The 27,256-nt window shown below is 34.8% G+C and overlaps 1 protein-coding gene across 1 annotated transcript; it reads left to right on the forward strand.

Moving 5' to 3' along the window:
* The first annotated feature begins 3,765 nt into the window (after positions 1-3,765).
* Positions 3,766-7,345, forward strand: LOC114754338 (pentatricopeptide repeat-containing protein At2g17033-like). Its single transcript, XM_028943110.1, has 4 exons — positions 3,766-3,860; positions 5,657-5,949; positions 6,023-7,039; positions 7,314-7,345. Exons 2-3 carry the CDS (start codon positions 5,701-5,703, stop codon positions 7,025-7,027), a joined length of 1,254 nt encoding a protein of 417 aa, XP_028798943.1. The 5' UTR covers positions 3,766-3,860; positions 5,657-5,700; the 3' UTR covers positions 7,028-7,039; positions 7,314-7,345.
* The last annotated feature ends 19,911 nt before the right edge of the window (positions 7,346-27,256 follow it).

The following is a 27,256-nucleotide window of genomic DNA, read 5'->3' on the forward strand; positions in this document are numbered from 1 at the left end:
GATTAGCGCTTTCCTTCAAAGATAAATTTGCATCTCTAAGCTTTTGCATCTCTGTGAATTTTCATTTTTCTTCTTTGGCATCTTTGAAAAACTTCTGATAGGTAATTTATCTAGTAATTTTTATCAATCATGTCAGTAGTTAGTAAACACTGTTAGCTTTGAAACTAATAGTCTTTGACCATAAGGATTAACTGCTCTAACGGAATAAACTGTAAGGCAAGGACCTAATCAAAATTTGAGTAAAACGATGAGGCCTGGGGGATTAGCTTTCCCTTTTAAATATTCATGGGGATTCCATTAAATAAAATTAATATTTAAATTTCTATTCAAAATAACGAACTTAACATGTTTAGCAAATAATTATTATAAAATTATGGTAAATATTATAAATAGAAATATTATGAAGTAAAACTATAATATTTATTTGTAGATATGAAATTTAAATGTTTAAATATTTATATAAAATGATAATCGATATAAAAATTTAAATTTTGAAATACTTCAAAGGATTAAAAATGTTGTTTATACTTTATAAATTATTATCGGCATTTTATATTATCATTCATTTTTTTTAAATTGTAAATTTAATTTTCTTCATAACATTTAAAATACCAAAGCCGCTATTTAAAAAAATGGGTAATAAGTTAAGGTTTTGTTTTTCTAGATTAATAGAGGGTATGATAATCAAAATCAACATATTTCACAACATTGGGTAAAATTGACAACATCTTTTTAGTTATACACAGTAGAAAGTTTATTTCACTGGCTCAAGCGAGAAAAGCTTGCTTCCCTCATTTGAAAGAAATATTTACAAACATTTAAAATCATTAGTTCTTTCTCCTTTCTTTTTGCACACATTTCGTCGATAAAAATTACCGTCTGATTTAAAATATAGTTCTTTCTTTTCTTTTCTTTTTCCCCCCTTGTGTTATAGGGTGAATGGACAACAGCACCCTTGGGCAGCAGAGATTTTTGATCGTTAATCTCTCACACTGGAACATAGAGATAGTACATGCTCACAAGGAGGCATTGGCACGTGAGGATTTACTTGCCAAGAGGGCTCATGAGACGAACAATGAAAGAGCAGTCTTGCTGGACCCGCCCACATTCTGCTTGGATCAAATGGCAAAGGACCTAACTTAGTCTTGTTCATTTTAGCCACACTGTCATATTGAAAATAAAAAATAAGAACTAAAATGTAATTGATAAAAATTATTAAAAATATTTAGTATGAGTAATTACTTATTATATGAAATTAGATAAATCCGTTGAGGTGGGATTGGAGAATACCATCTCCCACTATGGTATTTTGCAATTCCACGTATATGAGTTTGTTTAATCCCATGTAATAAGAAATCTCTCCTGCTAAATATTTTTTTAATAATCTTTTTTAATTTCAATCTCAATTCCTACTCCTTATTTTTAATACTTCGCACTAAATAAGACCTTAGTCTGTATTTGTAGTTTTCCTTCTCTAGATTGTCATAGAACTTGTGTCTCTGTATGTATAATTGTATATTACCAATGAATTACTTTTCGATAGTCTGAGATATGATTGATATATATATATTTAAAGATATTTGAAACATTAAATATTTTAAGATTAATTCTATTTTTAGCTTTTAACTTTGACCTTGTTTTGGTTTTGATTCTAAAATTTGATTTATTTTGATCTGCTTAAACATTTTTGACTTGATAATAGTGTCTTTGGTACTTAAAACTTTTAAAATCATTTGTTTCAAATTTCAAACTAAAATCAACATGAGGTCAAATTTAAAAATTAAAGATAATATTAACCAACATTTTTATTTGAAAATTGCTGCTCTTTGGTGATCGTCTGTCACAAATTTTTATGGGAAAATGATACAAAATGACACTTGAGCTTGGAAATGCCAAAATAGTTACTTGAATTTACAAATTCCCAATTTAGTCACAAGTGACCAATTTGACATTTATAAATTTGCTAAAATGACCATATTACCCTTCATTTTATTTATTGTTTTTTAAAAAACCAAAGCCCCCACTGGCCGGCCAGTTATCGGAAGCCGTCACCGGAGCTACGGTGAGCAATAGACAATTGGTGGCCGAAGTTCCGGCGGCCAGAAACAATTTTTTTTAAAATTTTTATAACTTCAGTATAACGGTTAATAACTTTTGCAATACTATTAACAATTTCAGTATAACAGTTAACAACTAGTTTTTCAGAAAATTCAACAATTGGTAACTAGAGCTCCGGTGGCCGAAAATGAGTTTTTAAACAAATTTTACAATTTCAGTATAATGGTTAACAACTTTTATAACGCTATTAACAATTTAGTATAACAGTTAACAACAGGTTTTTCGAGAAATTCAAAAAGTAGCATTTTTACAACTTTAATAATGCCATTAACAAGTTTCGTAACTCTATTAACAACTTTAGTATAACATTTAACAAGTTTTCTTAAAAATTCAAAAAAAATATTATTTTTACAACTTTAGCAACTACTATTTTTAAAATTTTTTTTAAAACTTCAATGTAACAATTAATAACTTTTGTAACCCTATTAACAACTTCAGCATAACAGTTAACAATTTTTAAAAAATTTGAAAAGTAGCATTTTTATAACATTAGTAATGTCGTTAACAAGTTCTGTAACTCTATTAGCAACTTTGAGATAGCATTTAATAACAAGTTTTCCTAAAAATTTAAAAAAAGAAGAAGGTATTTTCACAACTTTAGCAGCTTTCTTTTTTGAAAATTTTTACAACTTCAGTATAACAGTTAACAACTTTTGTAACGCTATTAACAACTTCAGTATAGTAGTTAACAACAGGTTTTTCGACAAATTCAAAAAGTAGTATTTTTACAACTTTAGTAAAAATTGTTTCCGGTTGCTGGAGCTTTGGTGACCAATTGTTGACCAGTCACCAAAGCTCCGATGACGGCCGCTGCTGCCAGCGCTGGACCAGCCAATGGGGGCTTTGATTTTTTTAAAAAAACAATAAATAAAATAAAGGGCAATATGGCCATTGCAAGAAATTTATTAATGTCAAATTGGTCTTTTATGACTAAATTGGGATTTTACAAATTTAAATGACCATTTTAGTATTTTCAAGTTCAAATGTCATTTTTGTGTCATTTTTCCAATTTTTATCTAGCCTCATTTCATGTGTATATTAATATTAAAGAAGTGTAAAGTTCCAGGGTCATGTTCTTTTTTAGTTATATGTAGTGCGCTAATTTTATTTATGATGTGTTCGTTATTCTAATCCTCCCCCAATTTTTATATTTAAGATCATAATAGTATTATTTTTCTTCTACTTCTAGTACTTTAATTTTATTTATAATGCATCATAAATAAAATTAGAATGTAGAGTGTAATTGGACTGGATACATTATAAATAAGATTAAAATGCTAAATATTACTGGGAAATAATATTAGGATGTTTTACGATAACTTAACCATTAAAAATGATAAAAAAAATTGGATTAATATTATTATTATTTCTTACTGTATAGAAAGCAAGGGTGTATGTGATTTTGAAAGTAATTTTATAATTATATAAAATAAGTGTAAAAAATATTTTGTTTTGATTAAAAATAATACAAAAATTGGATTAATACTATTATTATAAAAATAAATATGTTTTTAAAGTAATTTTGGGCATCCCGAACAACCGTCCTCAGGCTCACAGGTTTATCCGTCGGTTAACAATCAATCTTCCTGTTTTTAACTTACATAAGAAGAACAGATAAGACAGAGCGAAAGATGCAGGGGACAGGGATGGAGCCGAGTGAAGAGAAAGCGAGGTTGGGAGAAGAAAGCGAAATAGAGGCAGAACGGGGGAGTCAACATTCGGCTCCGGAGAAAGCTGAACCGGTAATAGCTTCAGATCTTCTCCTTTCCCCTTGAATCCAATGAATCCTATCTCTCAATTCGTTGTTGTAGTTAACTCCGGTTAAAATTGAGGCCAAAAAATTTGTCGGATTAAACGTCAATTTGTAGAGTGAGCCCTTTGGTTGTGCTTATCAACAATGGCTTCGTAGCTTGTAGGGCGATTTGGTTCTTGTGTGTTCAGTGGGTTGGATTTGGTCATTGCCCCTCTTTTTTCCCTGTTCTTTCTTGGTTTCTGCTTTTGTTTATTATTCTCTTCTGCTTCTGCTTTCCTTCTTTTACTTCGGCGCAACATCGATATCACAGCACAACAAGAAAAAACTGCTCTTCGTTGCAACATTGTTGTTCTCTGCTCCTGATTTCTTCCATATATTGCGTGTCAAGTTTATCTTTTTTCGGAATGATTTTGAGGGAAAAAGCGTGTGAGATGCGATGGTGGTGGGTTTTTTTTTTTTTTTTTTTTTTTTGGGGGGGGGGGGTTGGGGGGTTTAGTGAAGGAATGGGCTTTGGACTTGTAGGTTTATATATATGGTTAACAGATTCAGGTGAATTGTCAAGAAAAGCAAATTAAATTTTTTGAAATATTTTTTATTAAATTAAAGCTAGGCATTAATCATTAGCCTTAAAAGAAATCAAAATAATTAAAGTTGAATTTATTAATAACTGAGAGAAATTTGTTGTTGAGTATGTGCAGGTAACTCAGTCGTACTATTGTTAATATTACGCTACTCCCTCCGTTCCTTATTATAAGAGACATTTGATGCTTATAGTATGTTCCTAAATATAAGAGACACTTAAAAGTTGTCTCTACTTTTTTGTGTTGATTTCCTCTTTTACCCATATTTATTGTCTCCAACTCACACTCTCTCTCCTTCCCACTTCTCTTTCTTTTAAGAATTTACTATTGTTCTCTCTCATGCTCTCTCTTCTTATTAATGAGGGCATTTTTAGAAAAAAAATTATACTTTTTGCACATTAATTGTTCTTAACTAATTTTAACTGTTTTTTTTATCAACGTAATTCGGTTATTCGTCTCTTATAATAAGGAACGGAGGGAGTATATTGTAAGGCTCATGTTCCTTTTAGTAATTGTACGGCTAAAATGTTTTTGACAAACATGTATCATCCTAGCATGCTTAATCAGTCAAAATCACTCGTAATGTAAAACAATCCAAACAAAAGTTCAAATCTACCCATATTCTATTTTGCAAATGCTAATCTAAACACCCTATTAATTGTTTGTGATGTGCTGTTTGAGTTTTAAATTGCGTCATATCATCATTTTCTTCATGTTATCTCTCGGCCTAATTTCTGGAATGGGGCTTGGGGGAGTTAATTTAACAAGACAGTAAAGCTTGATCATAGTTATATGCATATATAAATACACATACATATGTGCTTGATTGCGTGTAAGCAGCGATTGAGGCAAACTACATGCAAGAGGGTTGGAACTATTTGAGTTACTGAGAGTTCTTTAGTGTCTTTTTATGCGCTTTATAGATACAATGTATGCTTTCCGTTATTCTCCAATTCACTGGCTCCTTGACAATATATGCCGTTGTCATATGGCCATGAACGTAGAAATGTTGATTGATACTTGCTATCCAATTGGAGCGATGCCAATTCCTGAAATAGTTGATAAGGTTTCTTTGAATCGTTGATAAGATTTCATACATAAAATGTTCTCCCCCCCCCCCCTTTTTTTCTTTTTTAATTTAAAATTGTCCTTGGTGGATAACATGCTAAACTATGGGAATTTTACATTTTGACTCTCCGTGAAGGTCTGTGGAAGAAGGACATGATTTTATAATATCTAACGTTGAAGATGATGTTGAGCAGTGTCCAACTATGGTGGAACCAAGGACCAAAGCTTGGAGTTATGGTAGAATATGCGCTAACAAAACAAGGTCAGCATTTTCTGAAGAAGGTGGTGACATCTGGAGAACCGTCGACCACAAACAACTTGATCCAGAGATTCGTACAAAGTTCACCTGAATCAGTGTCTCTCAGCACTCTTTGCGATCTCCTCTCTCCTTCTACAGTTCAACTCCATCTCTCCTCAGTTGCCTTCCCGGTTAGTACTTTACTCTTTATCTCTCTCCTCAAGTTGATTATTAGAGTCTCTGATGTTTTTGCAAATTTTGCAGCTTTATGCAAGAATTGCTGAAGCACCTTGGTACAGTTGGAACCCTAAGATTGTAGCTGAGCTTGCTGCTTTGCTGGATAAACAGGAACAATATTCAGCCTGGGAAACTCTAATTTCGGAAGGCACTTCCAAATCAGAGTCTGGCTCTCGAGATCTGGCTCTTGTCTATTGTAAATTGTTGGAGTGTCACTCCAAACAAAGTTCAGAAAGAGGGTTTGAGATTGCTTATTCGTACCTAAGCCAGCTTCTTCATAGTTCATCATCCTCTATTTACATAAAACGTCGTGTTTATGAATATATGGTCAGTGGTTTATGTTCAATGGATAGGCCTTGTGAGGCAGAGAAGTTGGTTGAGAATATGAGAATCAAAGCACTTGAACCTTCAGCATTTGAATTCAAGTCTATCATGTATGGTTATGGAAGATTGGGATTATTCCAAGACTTGGAGAGACTTTTGGTTCAAATGGAAAAAGAAGGGTTTGTTATTGATACAGTTTGTTCAAATATGGTTCTTTTAGCGTGCGGAATGCATGGTGAGCCAACAAACATGGTTTCATGGCTTCAAAGGATGAGGAAGACATCAATTCCGTTCTCGAAAAGGACATATAATTCTGTTCTGAATTCATGTCCTGTTCTCATGAGAAAGTTGGTGGACTTGAATGGCTTCCCATTGTCAATTGAAGAGTTGAATGCCAGTTTGGAAGGAGATGAAACTATGGTGGTTGGAGAGCTAATCAGGTCAACCGAGATTCTAGAAGAGGTCATGGTTTGGGACTCTAAGCAGGCAAAGCTGGATTTACATGGACTGCATTTGGGTTCATATTATCTAATTATGTTACTTTGGTTGCAAGAAATGCGACGAAGGCTGAACGATTCAACTGACGCGATTCCTGCAGAAATTGTTGTGGCGTGTGGTTCAGGGAAGCATAGCAATCTCGGGACAATCTCCTCTGAAAATGTTGGTGAAAGAGATGATGGTGAAGATGAAAAGTCCTCTGAGAATTGATGATAGGAAGAAGCTATGACTTTTTATTATCGTCCGACCGTTACTGAGGCTTTTGCTTCTGTTCAATATATAATGACGGAAGCTAACTTTGGTTGGTTAATCCGATCAGTTCATCAATGGTCGGCAAGTATGATGGTCCTAATGATGATCCTGCACGTATTTCGTGTGTATCTCACCGGTGGTTTTAAAAAACCTCGTGAATTGACTTGAGTTACGGGTGTAGTTTTGGGTGTATTGACCGCATCCTTTGGTGTAACTGGTTATTCCTTACCTTGGGACCAAATAGGAATGGTTGTTTTGTTGCTAAAGGTAAAGCTATGAGAGATTGGTTGTGTTTAGGACACGAATTAAACAAATATGATATGCAAAATCATAATGAGGCCATCGTTGCCTAACCGTTAGTTGACCATGCTTGCTCCTACATGCCATGCTCTCAAATCTGGTTCTTTCTTTTGCGATTGCACATGTTTTTTAGGGGGTTGGGGGGGGGTTAATATCAGATTTACTCGGACAGATTAATAAGTTAAAAGAAAAAAAAACTGTAATATACGTAATTCATTCCTTCCACGTCGTTATCTCCACTTAAATCAAATTTATTCGTTTTTATTTTGTAATTTAATATTTTCATACTAATTTAATGAAATAATCAGAGGATAAATTAAGGTCTAAAAAAAAAAAGATTATCAAAAAGTTTTAATGACAAATTAAATTGTGATTCCGTACTAAGCTTGTCAATGTATATTGTTCTGTTACGATTGAGATCATTTTTTGTAACTATATTTTTTTCTTAAATTTTATAACAATTCTCCAAACATGTTGAGTGTGAATGGTCTAAATTTCATTAACAAATTCGTAGATTCGTTTTCCAGCTATTGGAAACTCTCAACAATGTCATCGTTCAACCAGAGGGCCCTCTCTGTTGCATCAAAACTTCCATTGGATGATCGGAATAAAATAAGAAAATAGAAACATCTTAGGCGTTGTCTCATTCCTTCTTCCTAGAACAATTTTTAGTTTTTTTTTAAAAAAAGAATAATTTAATTTTAGTTGAGTGTTTTGCAAAATGAAAAAGTAATATCTTTTAAAAAAATAGAAAATTAGCATCCAACACTTTGATATAATTTTCCAACTACATACAAGTTCCAACACCCTCAGTTTATTTATAATGCATTAAACATCATAAACTATAAATAAAATTAGAGTGTTGGATACTACTAAAAAATTATATTAGGATACTGGATGTTACTTTACTCTTGAAAAAAATTACAAAAAAAAAAAATAGAACAATTTTAAAGATAATTTAATATAAAAGGCCATTGTTTTGAGATATTGACAACACTTCATTACTCATTTACCGCTCTATTGGCCAACTTTGTCATTAAAAAATTCCAGCCACCAACGAGAGTGTCGAGGTGGCATGTTTATTCATTTTTTTTAATAAAAAACTAAAGTACATATTTTTTTTGAATAAGAGAAGATTTTATTACTCAAAAAACTTTACAAGAGGGACCCAACAGAAAAACAAGAAGGAAAAGCAGACAGAAAATTAAGCTACATTCGAAGAGAAAGTTTTAGCTTTGGTGACATGGTGGGCCCAAGAAAAGGCTTCATTCATGAGCTTGTGCGCCTCCGTAGATTCATGGCCGAAGAGGAACCTATTTCGGGCACTCCAGAGTTTCCAGCAAATGATTCCGAACAAAGTACTCCAGTGGGTTCCCCCTCTCTTGGGGTTCAGGTGGTGCTTAAACCAGCTGGTGAACGGTTGCGCAAAGAAGTTGCTGATTTGATCTGCTAGAAGGACCAGGTTCCAGCAGGTAGAGGCAAGGTTACATTTCCGTAGGATATGGTCTAAGTCTTCTGGTTTCCTTCCACAGATCTCGCAGTCGTCTCTTTGGGTCATATGGCGCCGTACTCTTTCTTTGTTTGTCAGGATGCGGTCATTTAAGGCTAGCCAGATGAACGTCCTTATTCTTTGTGGGCCCGGCCAATTCCATGCAATCTCCCATTGGGAGTCAGTTTCATTCCATTTGTCCAGCATCAGGAGCTGATAAGCTGAGTTGACTGTGAACCCCTTGTTTCCCATCAGGTGCCAATAGCACGTATCAAAGGCATCATCACTGGTCAGAGCCCTAATCTGATTAATCATTCCTAGAGTTTCTGGCGGCAGTAGATCCTTAAACTCATTCCATTTCCATTGACCGTCCTCCGTTACATAATGGGAAACTGACTTATGTAGCTCGGCCTCCGCTATGGGTGCAAACGCAAGGTTCTTTAAGGGGCCTAGATCTCCGACCCAGTGGTCCGTCCAGAATCGTGCTCGCTTCCCATCGCCAATGTTCCATTTGACCCCCAGAATAATCTCTCCCCAGATACGCACCAAGCTTTTCCAAAGATGGGACGCGGTTCGAGCTTTCTCTTGTTGCCCAAGCTTATCATCACTGCCATACTTTGCCCTTAAGACTCTAACCCAGAGCTGGTTTGTTTGAGTGAGATATGCGTAACCAACTTTCATGAGGAAGGCAGTGTTTTGTGTGCTCAGATGCTTCAGACCACAGCCCCCACATTGCTTCGGTTGGTTTAGGTCACTTCTTTTGATCAAGTGAATGCGTCTTTGGTCCGCTGAGGTACCCCAAATGAAATTGGTAATGAGTTTTTGAATCTTGTCGCAAATGGTTAGAGGTAGCCTTGTTGTCTGCATTGCATACATGGGTAACGACGATAGAACTGATTGGGCAAGGGTGATCCGTCCTGCAAGGGAGAGGGTTGAAGCCTTCCACCCCGCAAGTCGATTCTGAACCTTTTCCACCAGGTAACTATATGTGTCCTTCGTAACCCGTTGGTGCAGGAGGGGCACTCCTAGGTAACTCCCCAAGTTGTCGGTTTTCTGGAAACCCAGGGTCTGGCATATGCTGTTGGCTGCTTGCACTTCAACGTTCTTTGAGAAGAAAATTCTAGTTTTGGCTTTGCTCACTTTATGCCCCGAAGCCTTACAAAAGTCATCTAGCATTTTTTGGATTATGCTAGTTTGTTGCTGATCACAAGCACCGAAGAGGACTAAATCATCAGCAAAGAAAAGATGTGATAAAGCCGGTCCTTTACGTCCCAACTTAATTGGCTTCCACGTGCCTTTGCACACCTCCTCATGGATGGCCTGAGAGAGCCGCTCCATACACATCACGAAGATGTATGGGGACAGCGGGTCTCCTTGTCTAATGCCCCGCTGTGGTCGGAAAGAGGGAGACGGGGTGCCATTCCACAAGACTTGTGTAGTGGGGGTAGAGATGCACTTCATAATGACATCAATTAGACTATCTGGGAGCTTGGCGTCTCTGAGGGTCTCTTCCACAAAGTCCCAACGCAACTTGTCGAAGGCTTTCTCCAGGTCAACCTTAATGGCCATCCATCCCGTTCGCCCCCTCTTCCTTCTCATTGTATGTATAACCTCTTGGGCGATAATGATGTTGTCGGTTATGTTACGGCCTTTGATAAAGCTTGTTTGGTATGGTGCAATGAGAGACGGCATAACCAACTTGAGTCTGTTCGCCACTACATTCGTAATGATTTTATAGATTGTATTGCAGAGGCTTATTGGTCTAAATTCCTTGAGGGTTTGGGGATGATCAACCTTAGGAATTAGAGCAATAAGAGTCCTGTTAAAACTCTGATCCACTTCCTTGCCTTCGAAAATTCCTCTCACTTCCTTAAAGACGGTGTCCCCCACTATATCCCATTGAGTCTGGAAAAAATGCGCATGGAGGCCGTCTATTCTTGGCGATTTCAGAGGGTGCATATCAAAGAGGGCGCTTTTAATCTCTGCTTTAGTTACAGGGGAAGCAAGGAGATTAGTGAGACCATCGGTAGTGGGGGGGAATAAGCTTTTGTAGGGATACGTCGTAGGCTCCGCTTGATCTAATGAGTATAGATTCTTGAAGTACTCCGTAGCCATTGAGGAGAGTTTGTATTGGTCAGTTTCCCACTGCCCCTCTTCATTTTTCAGCATTAAGATACTGTTCTTCCTTCTTCGCATAAGAGCTTTCAGGTGATAAAATTTGGTGTTGCGGTCTCCCTCATTGATCCATCGGCTCCGGGATTTTTGAAGCCAGAGGATTTCCTCTCTCAAACATATGTCTTCATATTCCTCTAATAAGGAACGCTCTTCGTTCAACAACTGGACAGATGTGGGGTTAGCTTCAATAGCTTTCTGTATTCTATTGATGCGTCCTCTAAGTAAGTGCTTTGACTTTCCAATGGACCCAAAAACTTCCTTGTTCCATTTTTGGGCTTGTTGGGAAAAACTTTCAATATTTGGCACTAAGTCCCCATTCACATTCCAAGTCCGGCTGACAAAGTCTATGAAGTCCGGGTGGAGAGCCCAGCTAGCCAGATAGCAAAACGGTCTAGCCCGACTTTGCATTTCTCCTCTGACTTTAATCAGCAGCGGTCTATGGTCACTACGTATCCTGGGCAAGTGGAAAATCTGGGTTGAGGGGTGGGCCGAGATCCAAGCATCATTCCCTAAAGCTCGGTCAAGTCGCACAAGGAGATCGCCCCTTTGCCAAGTAAACCTGGGCCCAATGAAGCCAAGGTCTATGAGCCCAGAACGTACCATGAAGTCTTTGAAATACTTGCACCCATCACGTCTCACTCCTCCTTTACGTTCTTCTATATGTAAAGTAGCATTAAAATCTCCAGCTAGGATCCAAGGAATTCTAATGCCACTTGAGAGGAAAAGAAGACTGCTCCATAAATCATCTCTCAGGGAGGGATTCGGACTTCTATAGATAGCAGTGTAGAGGAAGCATTTATTAGAGTTGTAGTCCAGCACCTCCACATGAATGAATTGCTTATGATTGGCGAGCACCGTGACTTTAACTTTGTCGGACCAGAGCAGCCACAGTCCCCCAGAGCATCCCAAAGCCTCCACTCTGTGTGAGTTGGAATAACCAATCTTCTTAATCACCTTATCTGCTACTTTCCCAGAGATTCTCGGCTCCACCAAGGCTAAGATTGTTGGCCGATAACCCTGCAAAAGAGATTTTAAAACGCAGTGAAACTTATTTGAAGCTGCACCTTGGCAGTTCCACACAAGAATAGATAAATCCATAAAAAAGGTTTAGGAAATTAGTGCTCTTTAATAGAGCTCTCCAAGGCCAGCTCGTCATCAAATCCTGCCTCTATGGCTTCCACAAAGCCCATCTCTTCGTCGGACGTCACAGATGATCCCAAGGCCTCCACTACTGCTTTGGTTATTTCATCTGAAGGGGCCCCTATAGCGTCCTTGAATTTGGGCTTCAAGGAACGTATCTTAACAGGGGACTGGAGTTTAAGCCTTCCTCTTGATGGGCTACGGTCCGGCGGTTTTAAGAGAGTTGAGTTGTTCTAAGATTTTTTGGGCTTCCAAGCACTCGGCCCATGGGTTGAGGCTTCGCTTCTGTGCTCTGAGTCTAGGCTATTATGGGGATTAGCAAGGACTATAGCCGTGTGTTTGTCTGGATCAAGGGTCGTTGGGATACGCGATTCTCTGTAGGCTGCTATTTTGAAGATTGAGTCTTGGGATGCTTGTAGGAGGGAAGCCTTTTTGGTGGTCGTGCTTTTATCAGATTTTTTAGTCTTGGGAGCTGTTGACCTGTTGCTATTTTCTCCTCTTATCCCATCCTGTTCTCCATGATTCGCTCTAGGAGGATTGTCAGGATGTGCTTTTGTGTACCCATTTCCCCCTCCTTGGTTCTCTGTGGCCTCTGAGGAGGCTAGGACGTCAAAGCGATTGCCGCCGCTTTCACTGCTTTGGAAATTAGTCTCTGACATCTTCCTAGTGCTCCTGCTATTTTTCCAGACTCTGGAAGGGACCTGCATCCATGACTCGAAGAGCTGGGTCTCACGCGCCTCCTCCCCATGCGTCGTAGTTTCTGCGTTCTGAGGTTCTGGGTTTTCCATGGTCACCGATGAAGATGATGCAGCCGTGTGTGGTACGCTTGATTTGGATTTTGACGGACAGGAAGCTTCCAGGTGCCCGTATCTCCCACATTGGTAACAAATAGTCGGGAGGCCTTCATATTCCACCAGCTGGGTCAAGCCATCAAGCTTGATCTTAGAGACAAGAGGCTTGGTAAGATCAATTTTAACGGCCAACCTGGCGAATCTGGCTTTCTCAAGACCTTCCGTGTTGTAGTCTATCCTCAAAACCTCTCCAATAACTTCCCCGATAGCTCTTAGCACGCTTTTGTGGTAGTAGTGATAGGGTAGTCCAGGTAATCTAACCCATCCAAAGACCTGCTTGATTTCAAGATTTAGTGGGGAAATATACGGTTCCCATGGGTGGATAGTGAGATAGTGACCCGAGACCACCCAAGGTCCCCCCAACATGGCATTATGATAGTCCGCTTCGTTCTGGAATCTTATCATGTAGCATCCTCCTTCTAACTCTGTAAGCTTAATGGTGCCTAAAGGTTTCCACATGAACATGAGTTTTGAGTACAGGATATCTTGTCTGATAAAGCGTCCCAAGAGTTTAACTATCACTGACAGTTTCATGCTGTTTGCCATGATGTCTTGGACCCGCTGCGAGAAGTTGATGACAGGAATCATGCCTTCCATGTTAACGAAAACATCATCCTTTTCAATCTGTAATTCCTCAGTTTGGCCACAGTTGGCGGTCTTGGCCAAGCAATCTCCTTGTAGCAGCTTGTCCTTAAAAGATGGCACCTTGAGACCTTTAGGACTCTCTGTGCTCGCCTCCGGGCTGGGAATTGCTGGTGTCTCTTTGGGCTCCCCATTCTCATCGTCCTCCATTGCCTCGGGGGCTTCTTCTTGGAAAAGCTGCCGCTGGGTTCTCCAACTTGCATTCTGATCAGCAACAACTTCATGCTCCTCAGTGTCCATCTCCGTTGAGGTTTCATCTTTGTCTCGAAGCCTCACTTTCTTCTTTGTCCGATTGTCTTCTGCACTAGGAGTGCGTTCGTTCTTGCTTGCGAGTTCCACTGAGATGCTCTGTTCCATCGTTCTTCAATTCTTTAACTCCACACTCCTTCCACTAAAGTACATATTTAATTAGTCACGTTTCCATCTAGTTTCAATCTGGTTCTTTAAAATTAAAATGTGCATTTTTTATTTTTTTTAATTTTAAAATCCTCTCTCTCATTTAACAAAAAATGTTGACTCAAGAACTTTGAGATAGGAAACTGACATATTATGCTTGTTATCATTTTTATTATAAATAAATCGGCGGGTGAATTGGTTTATTTTAATTTTGTATTATAAATATGTTTTGTCAGTATTTAGTTATATAGTTAGTGTTTGAATTTTTTTTTTTTGACCATGAACTGTTTGAATTTATTGAATCAACACTTTTTGTGAAATGATACTAACAGTGCTGAGATTAAAAAATATACTTTTTAAACTTGGATGTAAATTTGGCGGACTAAAGTATAGTTTAGCTTTAAAAAGTGAAGGACAATATTATAAAAACACATTTCCAAATTTCATTTTAGTAGATGTGGATGATTATTTGAGATTATTGAAATTGGAGTTACTAATTTTTTATTTTGATATTTTCAGGATATTTTTCTGGTATTTTCCCTAAATAGCAAATCATAGCTTTTTATTTATATATTTAAATAGAAATTGTTTTAGAATTTTTTGTCATTGATTAATATTAACTTTTTCAACAAAAAAGAGAATGTTACGTACTAGAAATTTATATTATATAAATTTCATATATTCAATTAAATTTTGTAATAAATTATTATACAAATTATAGTATTTGCATGAGTATAAACTATTTTTCGTGATTTAATTTGCTAATAATATTTATTAAGAGCGATTTATCATTGCCAAGCATATTTTTTCAAAACTAAAAACATTAATTTTTTTAACGAATTTTAATTTGTGCCCTGATTTTATGTTCGCACCATTTTTTAATATAAGAAGTTAAATTTTATATCATAACTAATAAAATGATTAGCACATACTCCAAACGCGCTAAACAATTAAACACCTACATTGTGCCGCAAGTTATAGCAGCCCAACTAAGTTCGCTCACAGTTTAAATTTTGAAGCGGCCCAACAAAACACAACACACATCCCCCCGCAAATCTGCACAGGAAGATATGTACATATTTAGTATTTAATAGTGTCTCAAATATAATTACTTATAATAAGAAGATACTTGTGCTTGTCAAAAAAAAAAATCTCAACCAAAGGGAGTCAGTTCTAATAGAAGGAGCTTGTCTCTCACAATATAGTGAATCAAAGTTCAAATCCATTTTAAGAAAAATGCTTATCTTTAGTGCCTAATAGTGACTTAAATATGATTACTTCTAATAATAGAATACACGTGCCTAGGAAAAAATGTCTACCGGTACCTCAAACAGAATTGCTCCTAACATAATAATATTTGTGCCTCCTAAAAATAAAGCATGCAAGCAAATAAATAATCTCAGCTTGCAATCTCGCATGAAAATATTAAGGGAAAAAAAGACTTGATTCTAAAAATAACTTTGCAAGACATTTTATTTTTAAGATATCAAACTAAAACTTTGCATGGAATTAAAGAATTAAGGCGCAAAAAAAAAAAAAAAAGAATTAAGGCGTCTGTTTTCACATAATGACCTAATAAATATATGAGGTAACATAATTTTTAAGATATTAAACTAAAACTTGGTATGGATCTATTGCTTGCAGTTGCAGATCTAAGATTCAAAAAGGAATTGGATAAAATGTTTCACGAAACATTTGAGCCATCTTGAACATTGCTGTTGGAGTTTGTATAAAATTATGTTACGTCATTATAAATAGTAAAAATTACATATGGTGAGATTTAAATGAAAAACTACACATAACAAGTATAAGTAAGTGGATATAAATTTTGTCCATTTCTAAATATCAAATTTAAAAGAGAAAATCCCATTTAAATCCAATTGAAATAATCATCCGGTCCTTAATATAGGATCCAATTGTTGAGTTGGTTTAGTCCTAAATATAAGACCCATTTCTCATATTTATCAATTTTCTCTAAATTACCCTTATAGATACTCCCTCAACCACAATCAAGTAAAAGAGGGAGAGGAGGTATTAAGAAAGATGATTATGGTGTTTTAGAAAAAATGTGGCACATTTATTATAATTAACTAACTTATCTAATTTTCTTAATCTAATCAAATTAGTTAAATGGGTCTTATATTAAGGACCGGAGGAGTACTAAAATTCAAAATCAGGCTTTCACCTTGAACAAATTCTTTAGAGATCTATGAACATTGTAAAAAGACCAAAATACCCTTTTATAATTAAAATATGAGTTGGTACTTATATTTTTCTCCCTTACAAATTTGTTTCCTAAAATATGAAAATAATAAATTTTAACACTGTCCTCAATCCAAAATCTGTAAAAAGTTCATCATCTGAATGAGTTTTCCTTTCTTAAAATGTACGTCTGTTCTATTAAAAAAATGTTATTTTTTAATACAAAAATTGTATGTGTGTACATATTATTACGTATATGGAAAATGGATCAATATTAAAACTAAGCGTAAATTAAATTCATCCAAAATTAAATCTAATACTGACCTGCATGGCTACATTAATGAGATCGCTGGAATAATTATTAATGTGAATAAATGATTGTGTTGTAATTTTTTGTCCTCTACTAAAGATTTACTATTTTCAAATTTCAGAAAAATGTAGCAAAAAAATTTGTGAGAAAAAAAAAATATAAAGGTAACAACACATATTATAATTATAGAGGAATATTCTGGACTTTAAACAATATTTATAAATCTCTAATTCGACTTCTTGACCTGATTAGAAATTTATTCAAAATGTAAACCTACTTTTAAATTTCAGTATTTTAGTTGGATTTAAATGAGTTTTTTTTTTTTTTTTTAAGAAGAGCAAACAGATGGGGAGGCAATTTTGTCCCTAACTGGTCTTTCCACTTTCATAATCCCACCCAATCAAAATCACGGAACCTTTTACAGGTCTTGGGCTCTTAGCACTCTCATAATGCCACCCAAAGTCTTTGCACTCTCATAATGCAACCCCATCAGATTCACGGAGCCTTTTCGGTAACATGGTTTTAGAGCCTGCTTGGGTACCTTCCAGAACCATAGTTTGAGAGGCAAAACCATGATTTGGATAAAATGTCACCCAAACAGCATCAATTTTGGGTCAATAATCTAAAACCATGGTTTGGGCCGAAACCATGGTTTCAGGAGAAGTGAATCTATTTTGTTTCTAGCTCAAATTGGAGAATATGATTGTGTCTGTCAGAGTAGATCTCAACAATAATATGATTTTAACATCCTTCAATATTTTTTATAAACATATTTAATCTTATATCTTATAAATATATACATATTAATTATTTGTCAATTACATTATCTTATGTATTATTAATTATGTTGGTTAAAAATATATTATTAACAATTTTATTCCTTCAAATTAAAATATATTATAAAATCTATCTTTTATGTAATTATCATATTAATTTATGTTTTTCTTAGTAATGTGTATATATAAAAAGTGCTTTTGATAACAACTATCTAAATACTTTCACTTCTTAGAATCATTTTTTCACAAAATCTATTCTCTACAAAATCTATTCTCCTCATAATCTATTCTCCAGAAGCTATTCTACAAACCATGGTTTGGTTTCATCTAAACGCCCCCTTAGCGGGGACCAATTTATCATCATTTCCCTTTTCTTTGACCAGCCCTTGTTTCTTTTATACTCATGGAAAAGAAAAGAGCACGGAAGGGGCAGCAAGAGGTTACGTAGTAGGGGGTGTTTGGATGGAAACCAAATCACAATTTCAGAAGTACTTTTATAGTTTACGAAGTAATTATGTGAAGGAATTTGTCTCGTTTTATGAAAAGGTTCTTTTTAGAAGCATTTTTGAAGGTTGCCAAACACTCGTAAAGTGACAGTTTTGTTGGGGGCTCCTCGAGTTTGGTGATATACTGTGGCTGCCACTCATTCACTTGGCTTGTGGTTGCCATTTGTCCTTAAAAGACCACTCAGTATTAAGTTTGTATAAAGTCTATCAAATTCATTTATTGTTAATTACGTGCAATTCATCATTGAAAACGTTATTCACCTGGGAGTTCGGGTGCTCATTAAAGCGATTAAATCGATGAGCTCCAAAGAAAGTGATCCTTATTTACATAGGAAGCACAGACCAGATTTGAAATGATCGAAGCAATAGGCGGTCCTCTTTTAAGCTGCACTTATTTTTTTGAATAAGTTTAAAAAAGGTCATATCTTTTAAATACTTAATAAGTTTACGTCCAAATCTGATTTGGATGATTCATATTTATTTTTTATTTTTTAAAATAATGATTTTAGTGAGTATAAAATTTAAAACAACAATAGTATCTTAACTATAGTTTTTTGAAAAATAATTTTTTATAAAAATAAAAATATAAAAAAAATAAATCAGGATTATCCAAATTATATACGAATGGTCCACATATGATGAGCTTGATGAGATGCTCATTACTCTCATGAGTACCGAACTCATTCCTATGTACATATAAAATAAATTTTTTAAAACACTAATTTCTTAATGCAAATTTTGTCCAACTTATAAGAGCTAATATTTAAAATTAATAAAGTTTACATTATTTGGCCAAAAAATAGTTTATATTAGTAAAACACACACAATAAACAAAGGAAGTCACGCGCCAAAGGAATTTGCTAAATAATTTCCTCGTTTCAGTGGCACCTTAGCAAAAGATACTTGTTTACTGTTTCAATCGATAGTCAATTTTATAATACTATCAAAATTGTGTTGTTTTAATATATATTATAAAATTATGCATTTTAAGTTTTTCAATTAAACTATTTAAAAACTATTCATTTATGATAGTGGGTCCATTTGGATTAGCAGTAGAAAAAGTAACTTATTTTCAATTTAACTTTTAAAAAAATGAGGTTGGGTAAAATTTAAATTGGGTAGCGTGATTTATGTTTATATTGATTTTTATAAAAGTTAGTTTCTAAAGTAAAAAAGTTATTTAGATTATAATTCAATAAGTAAATTTAGTTTGTGGAATAATCAAAATAAATATGATTTTTATTAAATAATTAAAAATAAACAAAATATAGTAATTTTAAATTATTATAACAGAAAAAATTGTATTTAATGAATAAAACATATTTAAACTAGAAATCATAGTATTGTGAAATTTTTTGAACTAAATAATACTACATAATTAATTGGATGATATGCTCTGCATAATTTATGTAAATAAAAAATAAAAAATAATATTAAAAATTAATAATATTATGAAAACTGTTAAAATTATTTTTACTTAAGAAAATATTAAAATAAATAACTAAAAACTAATTTGGAAGCATAAAGAATATATAGAGAAAAGCATAAGCACAATACAGATATAAGGACAAAAATGTCTTTTAATTTTAAAAAGCTGCTTTTATATAAATCATAAGTAAATTTTTGATGCTTTTGAAATCGTTTTTAAAAAAGCAGTTTTTGATTTATATCTATATGTGTGTGCGTGTAATATTGTGATATTCTTGAACAACATTGGTCAGAGGAGCAGTAAGGATACTCCTTCGGGCCCCAGGATCCGGGGGGCATCTTTCTCGATCGTACGGGTAATACAAATACGATCAATTATTGTAGCTGCGTATTCGGTTTCTTTAACTTACTTATTAATATGTACTATGTGCTAGCTTGGTTTTTTTTTTTTTTTTTGCCAGGACAAAAATGCTACCAAAATTTTGTTACTTTAATATTTATTATAAAATTATGTACTGTAAGTTTTTCAAACTATTTTAAAAAAAATTCATATACTGTAGTACTAACAATGGAATCTTTTGTTGAATATATTAGAGCCGGTAATATGGGTTGAGCCCACTGGCGAGTTGGGTTGATAAAAATTAGGACCGTTTTAAAATGGAAGTTTTGAGCTCATAACCGCCAAGCCCAAACCACGACGGGCTAACCCGCAGGGTTGGCGGGCCAACCCATTTAACCATTTTTTTTTTTTTGCAAATTTTTTCCTTTGCCTCTCAGTCTCTACACTCTTGACCTAATCCACAGTGCAACAGTGAGCAATCCATGTCCAATAGTCTAATACGGCAATACCAACACGATCCCAATTTCACATTTTGCTTGCGTGTCGCACTCCTCCCAGACCCAGTCTCCCAGTCGCCCTCAGCCAGTCCTAACTTCCAAGTCTCAAGTCCCAAGCCCCAAGCCCCAAGCCCCAAGCTCTCTGCTCTCTGTCTTTGCTTTGCGCCTTTGCCCTAGCTCATGAGTGATGATTGAGCACTTGATAGTGATTTGTGTAGTGACATTGTGTTTGTGACTTTGTAGTAGTATTAATTTGGATTTATGTTTTAATTTGAAATGTTTGTTAAATTATTAAGGACATATCATGTTCATTTAATCATATGTTTAATATTTTGATATATTTGAAACTTGAAACTTGAAACTTTGGATGGGTTCCATGTTTTATTTATGATAATTTCTATTTGCATGTTTTATTTTAGGTATTTAGGAATTTGGGACTTTGAGTAGGTTTTATTAAAAAAAGTATAAAAAAAACAAAATTTGGCGGGTTGCAGGCCTCGCGGGCCGGGTTGAAAAAATTCCAGTCCGTCAGAAAGCGGTCCTAAAAAGCCCAACCCGCCAAGCTTCAGGCACACCACGGGCCAACCCATAATCGGCGGGTTGGTCCATATTACCGGCTCTAGAATATATAATTAAATCTGGGCTTCTAGGATGATCAATGAAGCTATTATGCAGACTATTCTTACAGTGGGACCAGGAAATGCCATCCAAATATTTGACATGTCAAACAAATTGTGTATATGCATACACACATCAAAAATAAAAGTAGTTACTCTAACACAATTACATTAAAAAAAAAAGTAATAAAATACGTGTGTCAGGAATGTGGACAATGATGGGCTCGAATTCGAAGGGAGAAAAAAAAGGCACTGACAGATTTTATATCCCAACCTTTTTCAGTATTGTCGTGACAATACTGAAAAAGGTTGGGATAAAGGTTGGGATATAAAATCGTGTGACAATACTGAAAAAGGTTGGGATAAAGGTTGGGATATAAAATCGTGTGACAATACTGAAAAAGGTTGGGATATAAAATCTGTCAGTGCCTTTTTTTTCTCCCTTCGAATTCCTACAATACCTCAGATTTCTTGTCTTCGCCCGGTCACATTGCCTTCGTACGTATTGGTGGGTCCAATCTGTTGGACATGAATTTACTGGATTCTCCTCGCAGCACCTGTTGCCATTTGTACTAAATGGTAATTTGCCAAAAGGGTAGGGTGCGTTCCCTTCTCTATAAATGAGTTGCAGAGCGCAACACAACTTAACCAAATTTCCTATACTCATTAATTCCTTCATCTCAATATAGATGCCTTCTCCTACATTACCCACTACTCTTCTCAGCGTGTTCAGGTTAGTTATCAGCATCACTTTTATTAATCTGCTTTCTTTTAATTGTATAATCTCTGCTACTGCATGATGCTACTCATCTCCTTCATGTTACTCTCTTTCTTTCTGTCTTATAATTTGCCTCAATTCTCTAGTTTTAATTTGCCTAACAGTCCTTGAACTAGTTCTTTGTTCCCCGTAAAAAGAGATAGAATCATCAATCTTGAGCAGTAAGTACTAAGTTCTACTCATGTTGTCTATGTTGCTTTCTTTCTATCTTATATTGTGCCTAGATTATCTAGTTTTTGCTAAACAGTTCATGCATTAGTCTTTTTTTTTTTACAGTAAAAAGAAAAAGATAGAATCATCAACCTTGACCAGTAAGTTCTGTTTAGATTGTTTAAGTTGCTTTCTTTCGATCTATCCTATAATTTCAGTCAGTTCCTCATCTTATAAGAGAGAAGAGGAGAGAGAAACGTGAAGGATAATAAGGAAGAAGATGAAAAGGAGGAGAAACGAGAGTCACGTAAAATGTGAAGAGAGGGAAAATCTAGGAGAGGCTTATTGGAAAATGGGAGGGAGCAATTTGGTAGATAGTTCCTAATTAGGAAGCAGATGGAGTATGATTCTTCTAAAATTTCTTCCTCTATTACCAGTAAGTTCTTCTCATGTTTAAGTTGCTTTCTTTCTATCTTGCAATTTGCCTCAGTTCTCTTGTTTTCTGGATCAATCAATCTGCTTCAATATGTATGTGTCTAACTTCATCAAATATACACACACATATGTATTACAAACATCATATATACAAGGAAGAAGTGTCTATTAAGTCAGTTTACATTGATCACAGACATGAAACTCATTTACGTCAATCTTCCTCCTCTTCTGGTAACGACTAATATTCATTCCCGGGGTCTCAATACCTACACTTTTATTTTAACCTCCTCGATGTGAGATTTGTTTTTATACATATACACACATTATATTCCGGCCACCTCCATTCCGTGTACCCAGTGCCTCTTTGATTCCTTCTAAGTTTTAACTCTGGGTTCATGCCTTTTCATCAGTTCATAAGTTTTCTTTTTCTTCCCTGACGGCACTTTAGTGGCGGAGGTGTGCGCGGTAAAACTGGGGAGGGTGGGGTATAAGTGGGAGAAACTATGAAAGAGGGTTTTAGAAAAAGAAGAGACAAATCGAAAGAGAAACTGGTGAAGGACAATGAGAAGGAAGAGGAAAAGAATGAGAAAAGAGAGCAATGAAAAATGGGGAAGAGAAGTGCAGATAATGAGAGGGAAGAGGAAAAGAAAAAGGAGAGACAGCGATGAAAAATGGCAAGAAAGAGGCACATACGGTGAGTTGGTGCATTTTTATTGGAGAATGTTTAAATGATGTTGAGAAATTCTTAGGTGGAGCCAGAACATCACATCATCTATGTACTGCCAATTAAATCACAACCCTATCATATTTGACTCCCCATTTTTTCTCTCCTGCTTTCCAAATTTACGGGCCACAGCCACACTGTCCTTTCTTTCCCCAGATAAACTGATATCACTGTCCTTTCTTTCCCTTGCAACCATCACTTTCGCATATCCTTTTTCTGTTGGTCTCAACTGATCGCGCCGTCCCCTTCTTCCTTGAGTTCCTTCTCCTCCTTCCCATTCTCACCCCCTTCTCACACACACGTTGACATGCATCTGCATATTTTCGTTTTGTTTTTTCATTTGGATATTTTCAACCTTTAGGGGTAGATTTTTCTGGCAAATGGAATTTCAAATTTATATTATTTTAATTTTATAAATTTTTATATTTTTATTTGCTTTTAATTTTAATTTGAATGAAAAGTAATATTAAATTTAAATAATAATAATTAATAACTTAGAATTTGACATCATTTTGAATTTGATTTTTAGAATTTAATTTAACCTGCTTAGTCTAACAATTTTTGATATTCAAAACAGTGTTTTTAGTCCATAAAACTAAATAACTTCAAATACTAAAATTAAAATAAAGTAAAATTTCAAAAACTAAAAATAGTATTAACCTTTTTCTAGCTTAAACTATTATATTAAAAAAGACATAATATCATGAGTTATTTATAAATTTTAAATGGAATGATGTGCATCAAGCATTCCAAAATATTTTCTCATGTATATTCCAAATATTTTTTAGGAACGTCTAGTACTTTGAAATATTTTTCTTGCCTCGATATTGGATACACCAAAAAATATTTTTAGGTTCTAAATGCATAAAAATACTTTGGCGTACTAGACATACTTAAAAAATTATTTCAGAGTGTTAAATATATCACAAAATACTTTAGAATGTAGGATATACTTAAAAAAAATATTTTGCAGTACTCGATACACCATAATTCATTGTAAATAAATTGTATGCGAGAGGTGAGAAAAGATCACAAAAGCACTAGATATTTTTAATAGGAAGCATCATAAGATGCGCAAGTCTACAAGGGACTTGTGACTTATAAGTTGTAAGGACGGGAAGTGAGATACGAAGAGAGAGGACTATGGGACTACTGATCAGTAAAAAAGTAGGAAAGAGCAAGTAATTTTGTCAAGTCGAAAAGAGAAAATTGGGATTTAGAAAGCTGCCAACTAAGTTGACATGTAGGATAGAGACATCTGATATGTTGTGATTTTGTTGGGTAGTGCATAGATGATGTGGTACTTTGCGTGCACCTAAGAATTTCTCGTCATGATGAATCACTTGAGCATTTCTCACACACAAATCAACACATATGCTGAATTGGCGCATTTTTATTGGAGAATGTTTAAATGATACGGTGCCCTTGAACTGCTTCAGAATTTCTCACTCACAAATCAATATTCAAGGCTCTGATTAATACCAAGTCGATCACCAAACTTAGTCTAACGTGTGAGCTGTCACTTCTGAAGTGCACCCACCTTTTATCTTCAATATTTTATCTATTTTACCTTTAAGGTAATCCTAATATGATTGTACATATTAAGTGCTTCCATCAATTAAAAGATTATTCTAATGCTAATGATTAACAATGATGTTATAGGAAAGACAACACCTATTTATTATAGAGAATAGCTTGACTAATTTCAAATATTTTCAAATTAGCATGATTTTTCTAAAGTTTCTCCATTTATTATATTACCCAGACAAAAGCGCTATCCATTTGTTTCTTATGATGTAACAGTGACTCATCACTAAGAACATACAAATTTATTATGCTGATTAATCATGGCAGGTTCATTCCTAGATATGAAGGTTTTGGTGACTTGATGGAGGAGTTAACTTCTATGGTGCAGAGGCAGTACCCAAATGCATCGCCATTGGAGGAAAACTCTGCCAGAAGGTGGATTTTTATCGCAAGCAGAAGCATTTACAGATGTACCGGAGATATCATCTCAGGTTCTCTAGCTTGTTTGGTGTTAATATCATTCCTCATCTCTCGTGATGAAACCCCAATTTATGTCTTCATCATCTGGGCATTCCTCATCTTGCCAATACTGGTCGTTGCATATTTGATCAACAATAATGGGGCAGCATATTAGAGAAGGGTATAGAAGGAGGAGGAGGCCAGCACGTTATTATTAGACGTCTCGTGATCTTTTGTTGTATACAAGTACAAGTATCCTCCTATTAGAGAATTTTGTTCAAGACACTGTTGAGCATTAAATGTGAGTATTTTTCTTAGCGGAGTTTTAAATCTTAGTTTATCATGTTATGGGAGAGCAGTCTCTTCTGGTGAACTCAACCTTTGTTGATGTCTCATGATCTTTGTTTTACCCATATATTTGTTTGGCTTATTATATATTTATATATGTGTACGTGTGAAGGTGGATTTATTCTGTATGGCTTTATGACACGATTATATTTCTTATATTAATTACGACAGTCGGATCTTTATAATAGTGCCTTTTTCTCTCGCACATCTTCTTTCTTGGGAGGTGAAGTTTTCTTTTATATGTTCACACTGCCTTTTGCTTGACCATTAGTTTTGACTCGGTCAAAAACCGGTCTTGTGGTGGTTTCCCTTCGTTAGTTCTGTTATCTGCTTCTTCAAGTAAAAATAATCAATTTTATAATAATTATTATTTCAACAATATAAAATAAATTATCATTATTATTTACACAGCGTCCACACGTGGGGGCCGGGACATTTTCTTCTTCAACTCTGAATTTTTGTTCCTCGGTCGTATGTTTTCTTTGTTAAGGATAATTTCAATACATTAATATCAGAGTATTTCTTTTATCATACGATTGATTACTAAAAAGGAGTCAAAAAAATGGGCTTACAAGGAGAAGCCAAAGGCGCTAATTAATGCGGACAGAAGTGATGGGTGACTATTCCATGTGGTCATGTAAGTGTTGGGATAATCCTTTGAAAATTGGCATTTGAAATACCCAGATTCTAATTTGGATTATTAATTTGGTATTACCTAAGCTGGAATTTATAAATTAGGTCAAATTATTTCTTTATGCCGGAGTTGTTATAAAAGCAAAACTGAAGCTTGCAAATTTTTTGCAACACTTTTGTTTTGAAATATCTATCTATTTAGGTCTTGTAAATACAAAATTTGAACTTGTTAATTTTAAAATGTATATTGTCATTGAGTTACAAGATCTTATTCATGTGTGTAGGTTTTATTAAGTTGTATAAATTCAGCATTATATTATAAGTATTTAACGTAGAATATCATCAAGAAACAAACAAGCTTGATCAATATATTTCTCTGGTTCTAAATGTAAAACCTATTTACATTATAAATAGGATCAAAATAGCACAGAATAAACAGTAAAGACATGTATACAAGTGCACGCAATACAACTTCTAACATCCTATTTATAGACCACTACCTCTTTCTATTTATCTTATTACCCTTACCAGTACTATTACCGTATATCACCCACTAGTAGATTTTTTTTTTTTTGGGATTGGTTAAAATGAACTTTTAAGACCTTACCTAAAATTGGTTTAATTTAGAAAGTTTGACACTTCCTAGACCGGATGAACAACTGGTTTTGGAAAGTTTTTTCTTGACTGATTTTAGACTATCGTACCTCCATATGATGGGTAAGAACTAATCAGGAAAGTAAAGCATAGAGAAGAGATGGAGATAAGAGATTGAGAGAACCATCTTGTATTCGTTTCCTTGAATTACAATATAAATAACGTCTTATTTATCTATAGTTATAATATTACACACAGACTAAACTCATTTATCTATAGTTTTAAACTCATTTAAAAAAATAGCAAAGGAGTAATACAGCACCAAAATATGAGAAGAAAGAGGGAGACAGATATCCACAAATTATAATATTCATAACAATAGAGATGTTTTGAATTTTTTTGGCCAAAAGATATCTTGAATCTGATGGTCATAATCTCCACCAAAGTAACTATCTAATCCAACGATCCACAATCCACTTTCCTGTTCGAACATTACCAGAAAAACAGATAAGATGAAGCCAAAGACATAGAAGACACAGATCGTGGGAAGGAGAAGCCGAGAAAAGGGAAGAAAACTAAACAGTGTAGAACAGAGGACTCGACAATCGATTGCGGAGACACTCAAACTAGTAATGGCTTTGTTTAACTCTCATCAGTTCTTCATATTCATTCTGTATCACACACTACAGGCCTCGATTTGAAATTCTATAGCGTAGATGATAATCTTTTTCCCTATTTGTCCTTCGTCTCCTGAAATACCATACATGAGAATATACGAAAATGAGCTATTCAATTATCTTTTTAATGGAAAACATTGACTTTTTGTTGCTCATATAAAGTTACTTTAATGCAGAAAATATGCGGTGATGC

This window comes from Neltuma alba, unplaced genomic scaffold (genome assembly GCF_004799145.2).
Source record: "Neltuma alba isolate B1F8T4 unplaced genomic scaffold, ASM479914v2 tig00010128_pilon, whole genome shotgun sequence".
NCBI classification, from domain to species: domain Eukaryota; kingdom Viridiplantae; phylum Streptophyta; class Magnoliopsida; order Fabales; family Fabaceae; genus Neltuma; species Neltuma alba.

Bases quoted from the DNA above. Each gene is read 5' to 3' on its own strand.
- LOC114754338 (XM_028943110.1), top strand. From the start codon at position 5,701: ATGATGTTGAGCAGTGTCCAACTATGGTGGAACCAAGGACCAAAGCTT. The intron at 5,950-6,022 runs GTTAGTACTTTA...CAAATTTTGCAG, and splicing joins TCTCCTCAGTTGCCTTCCCG to CTTTATGCAAGAATTGCTGA.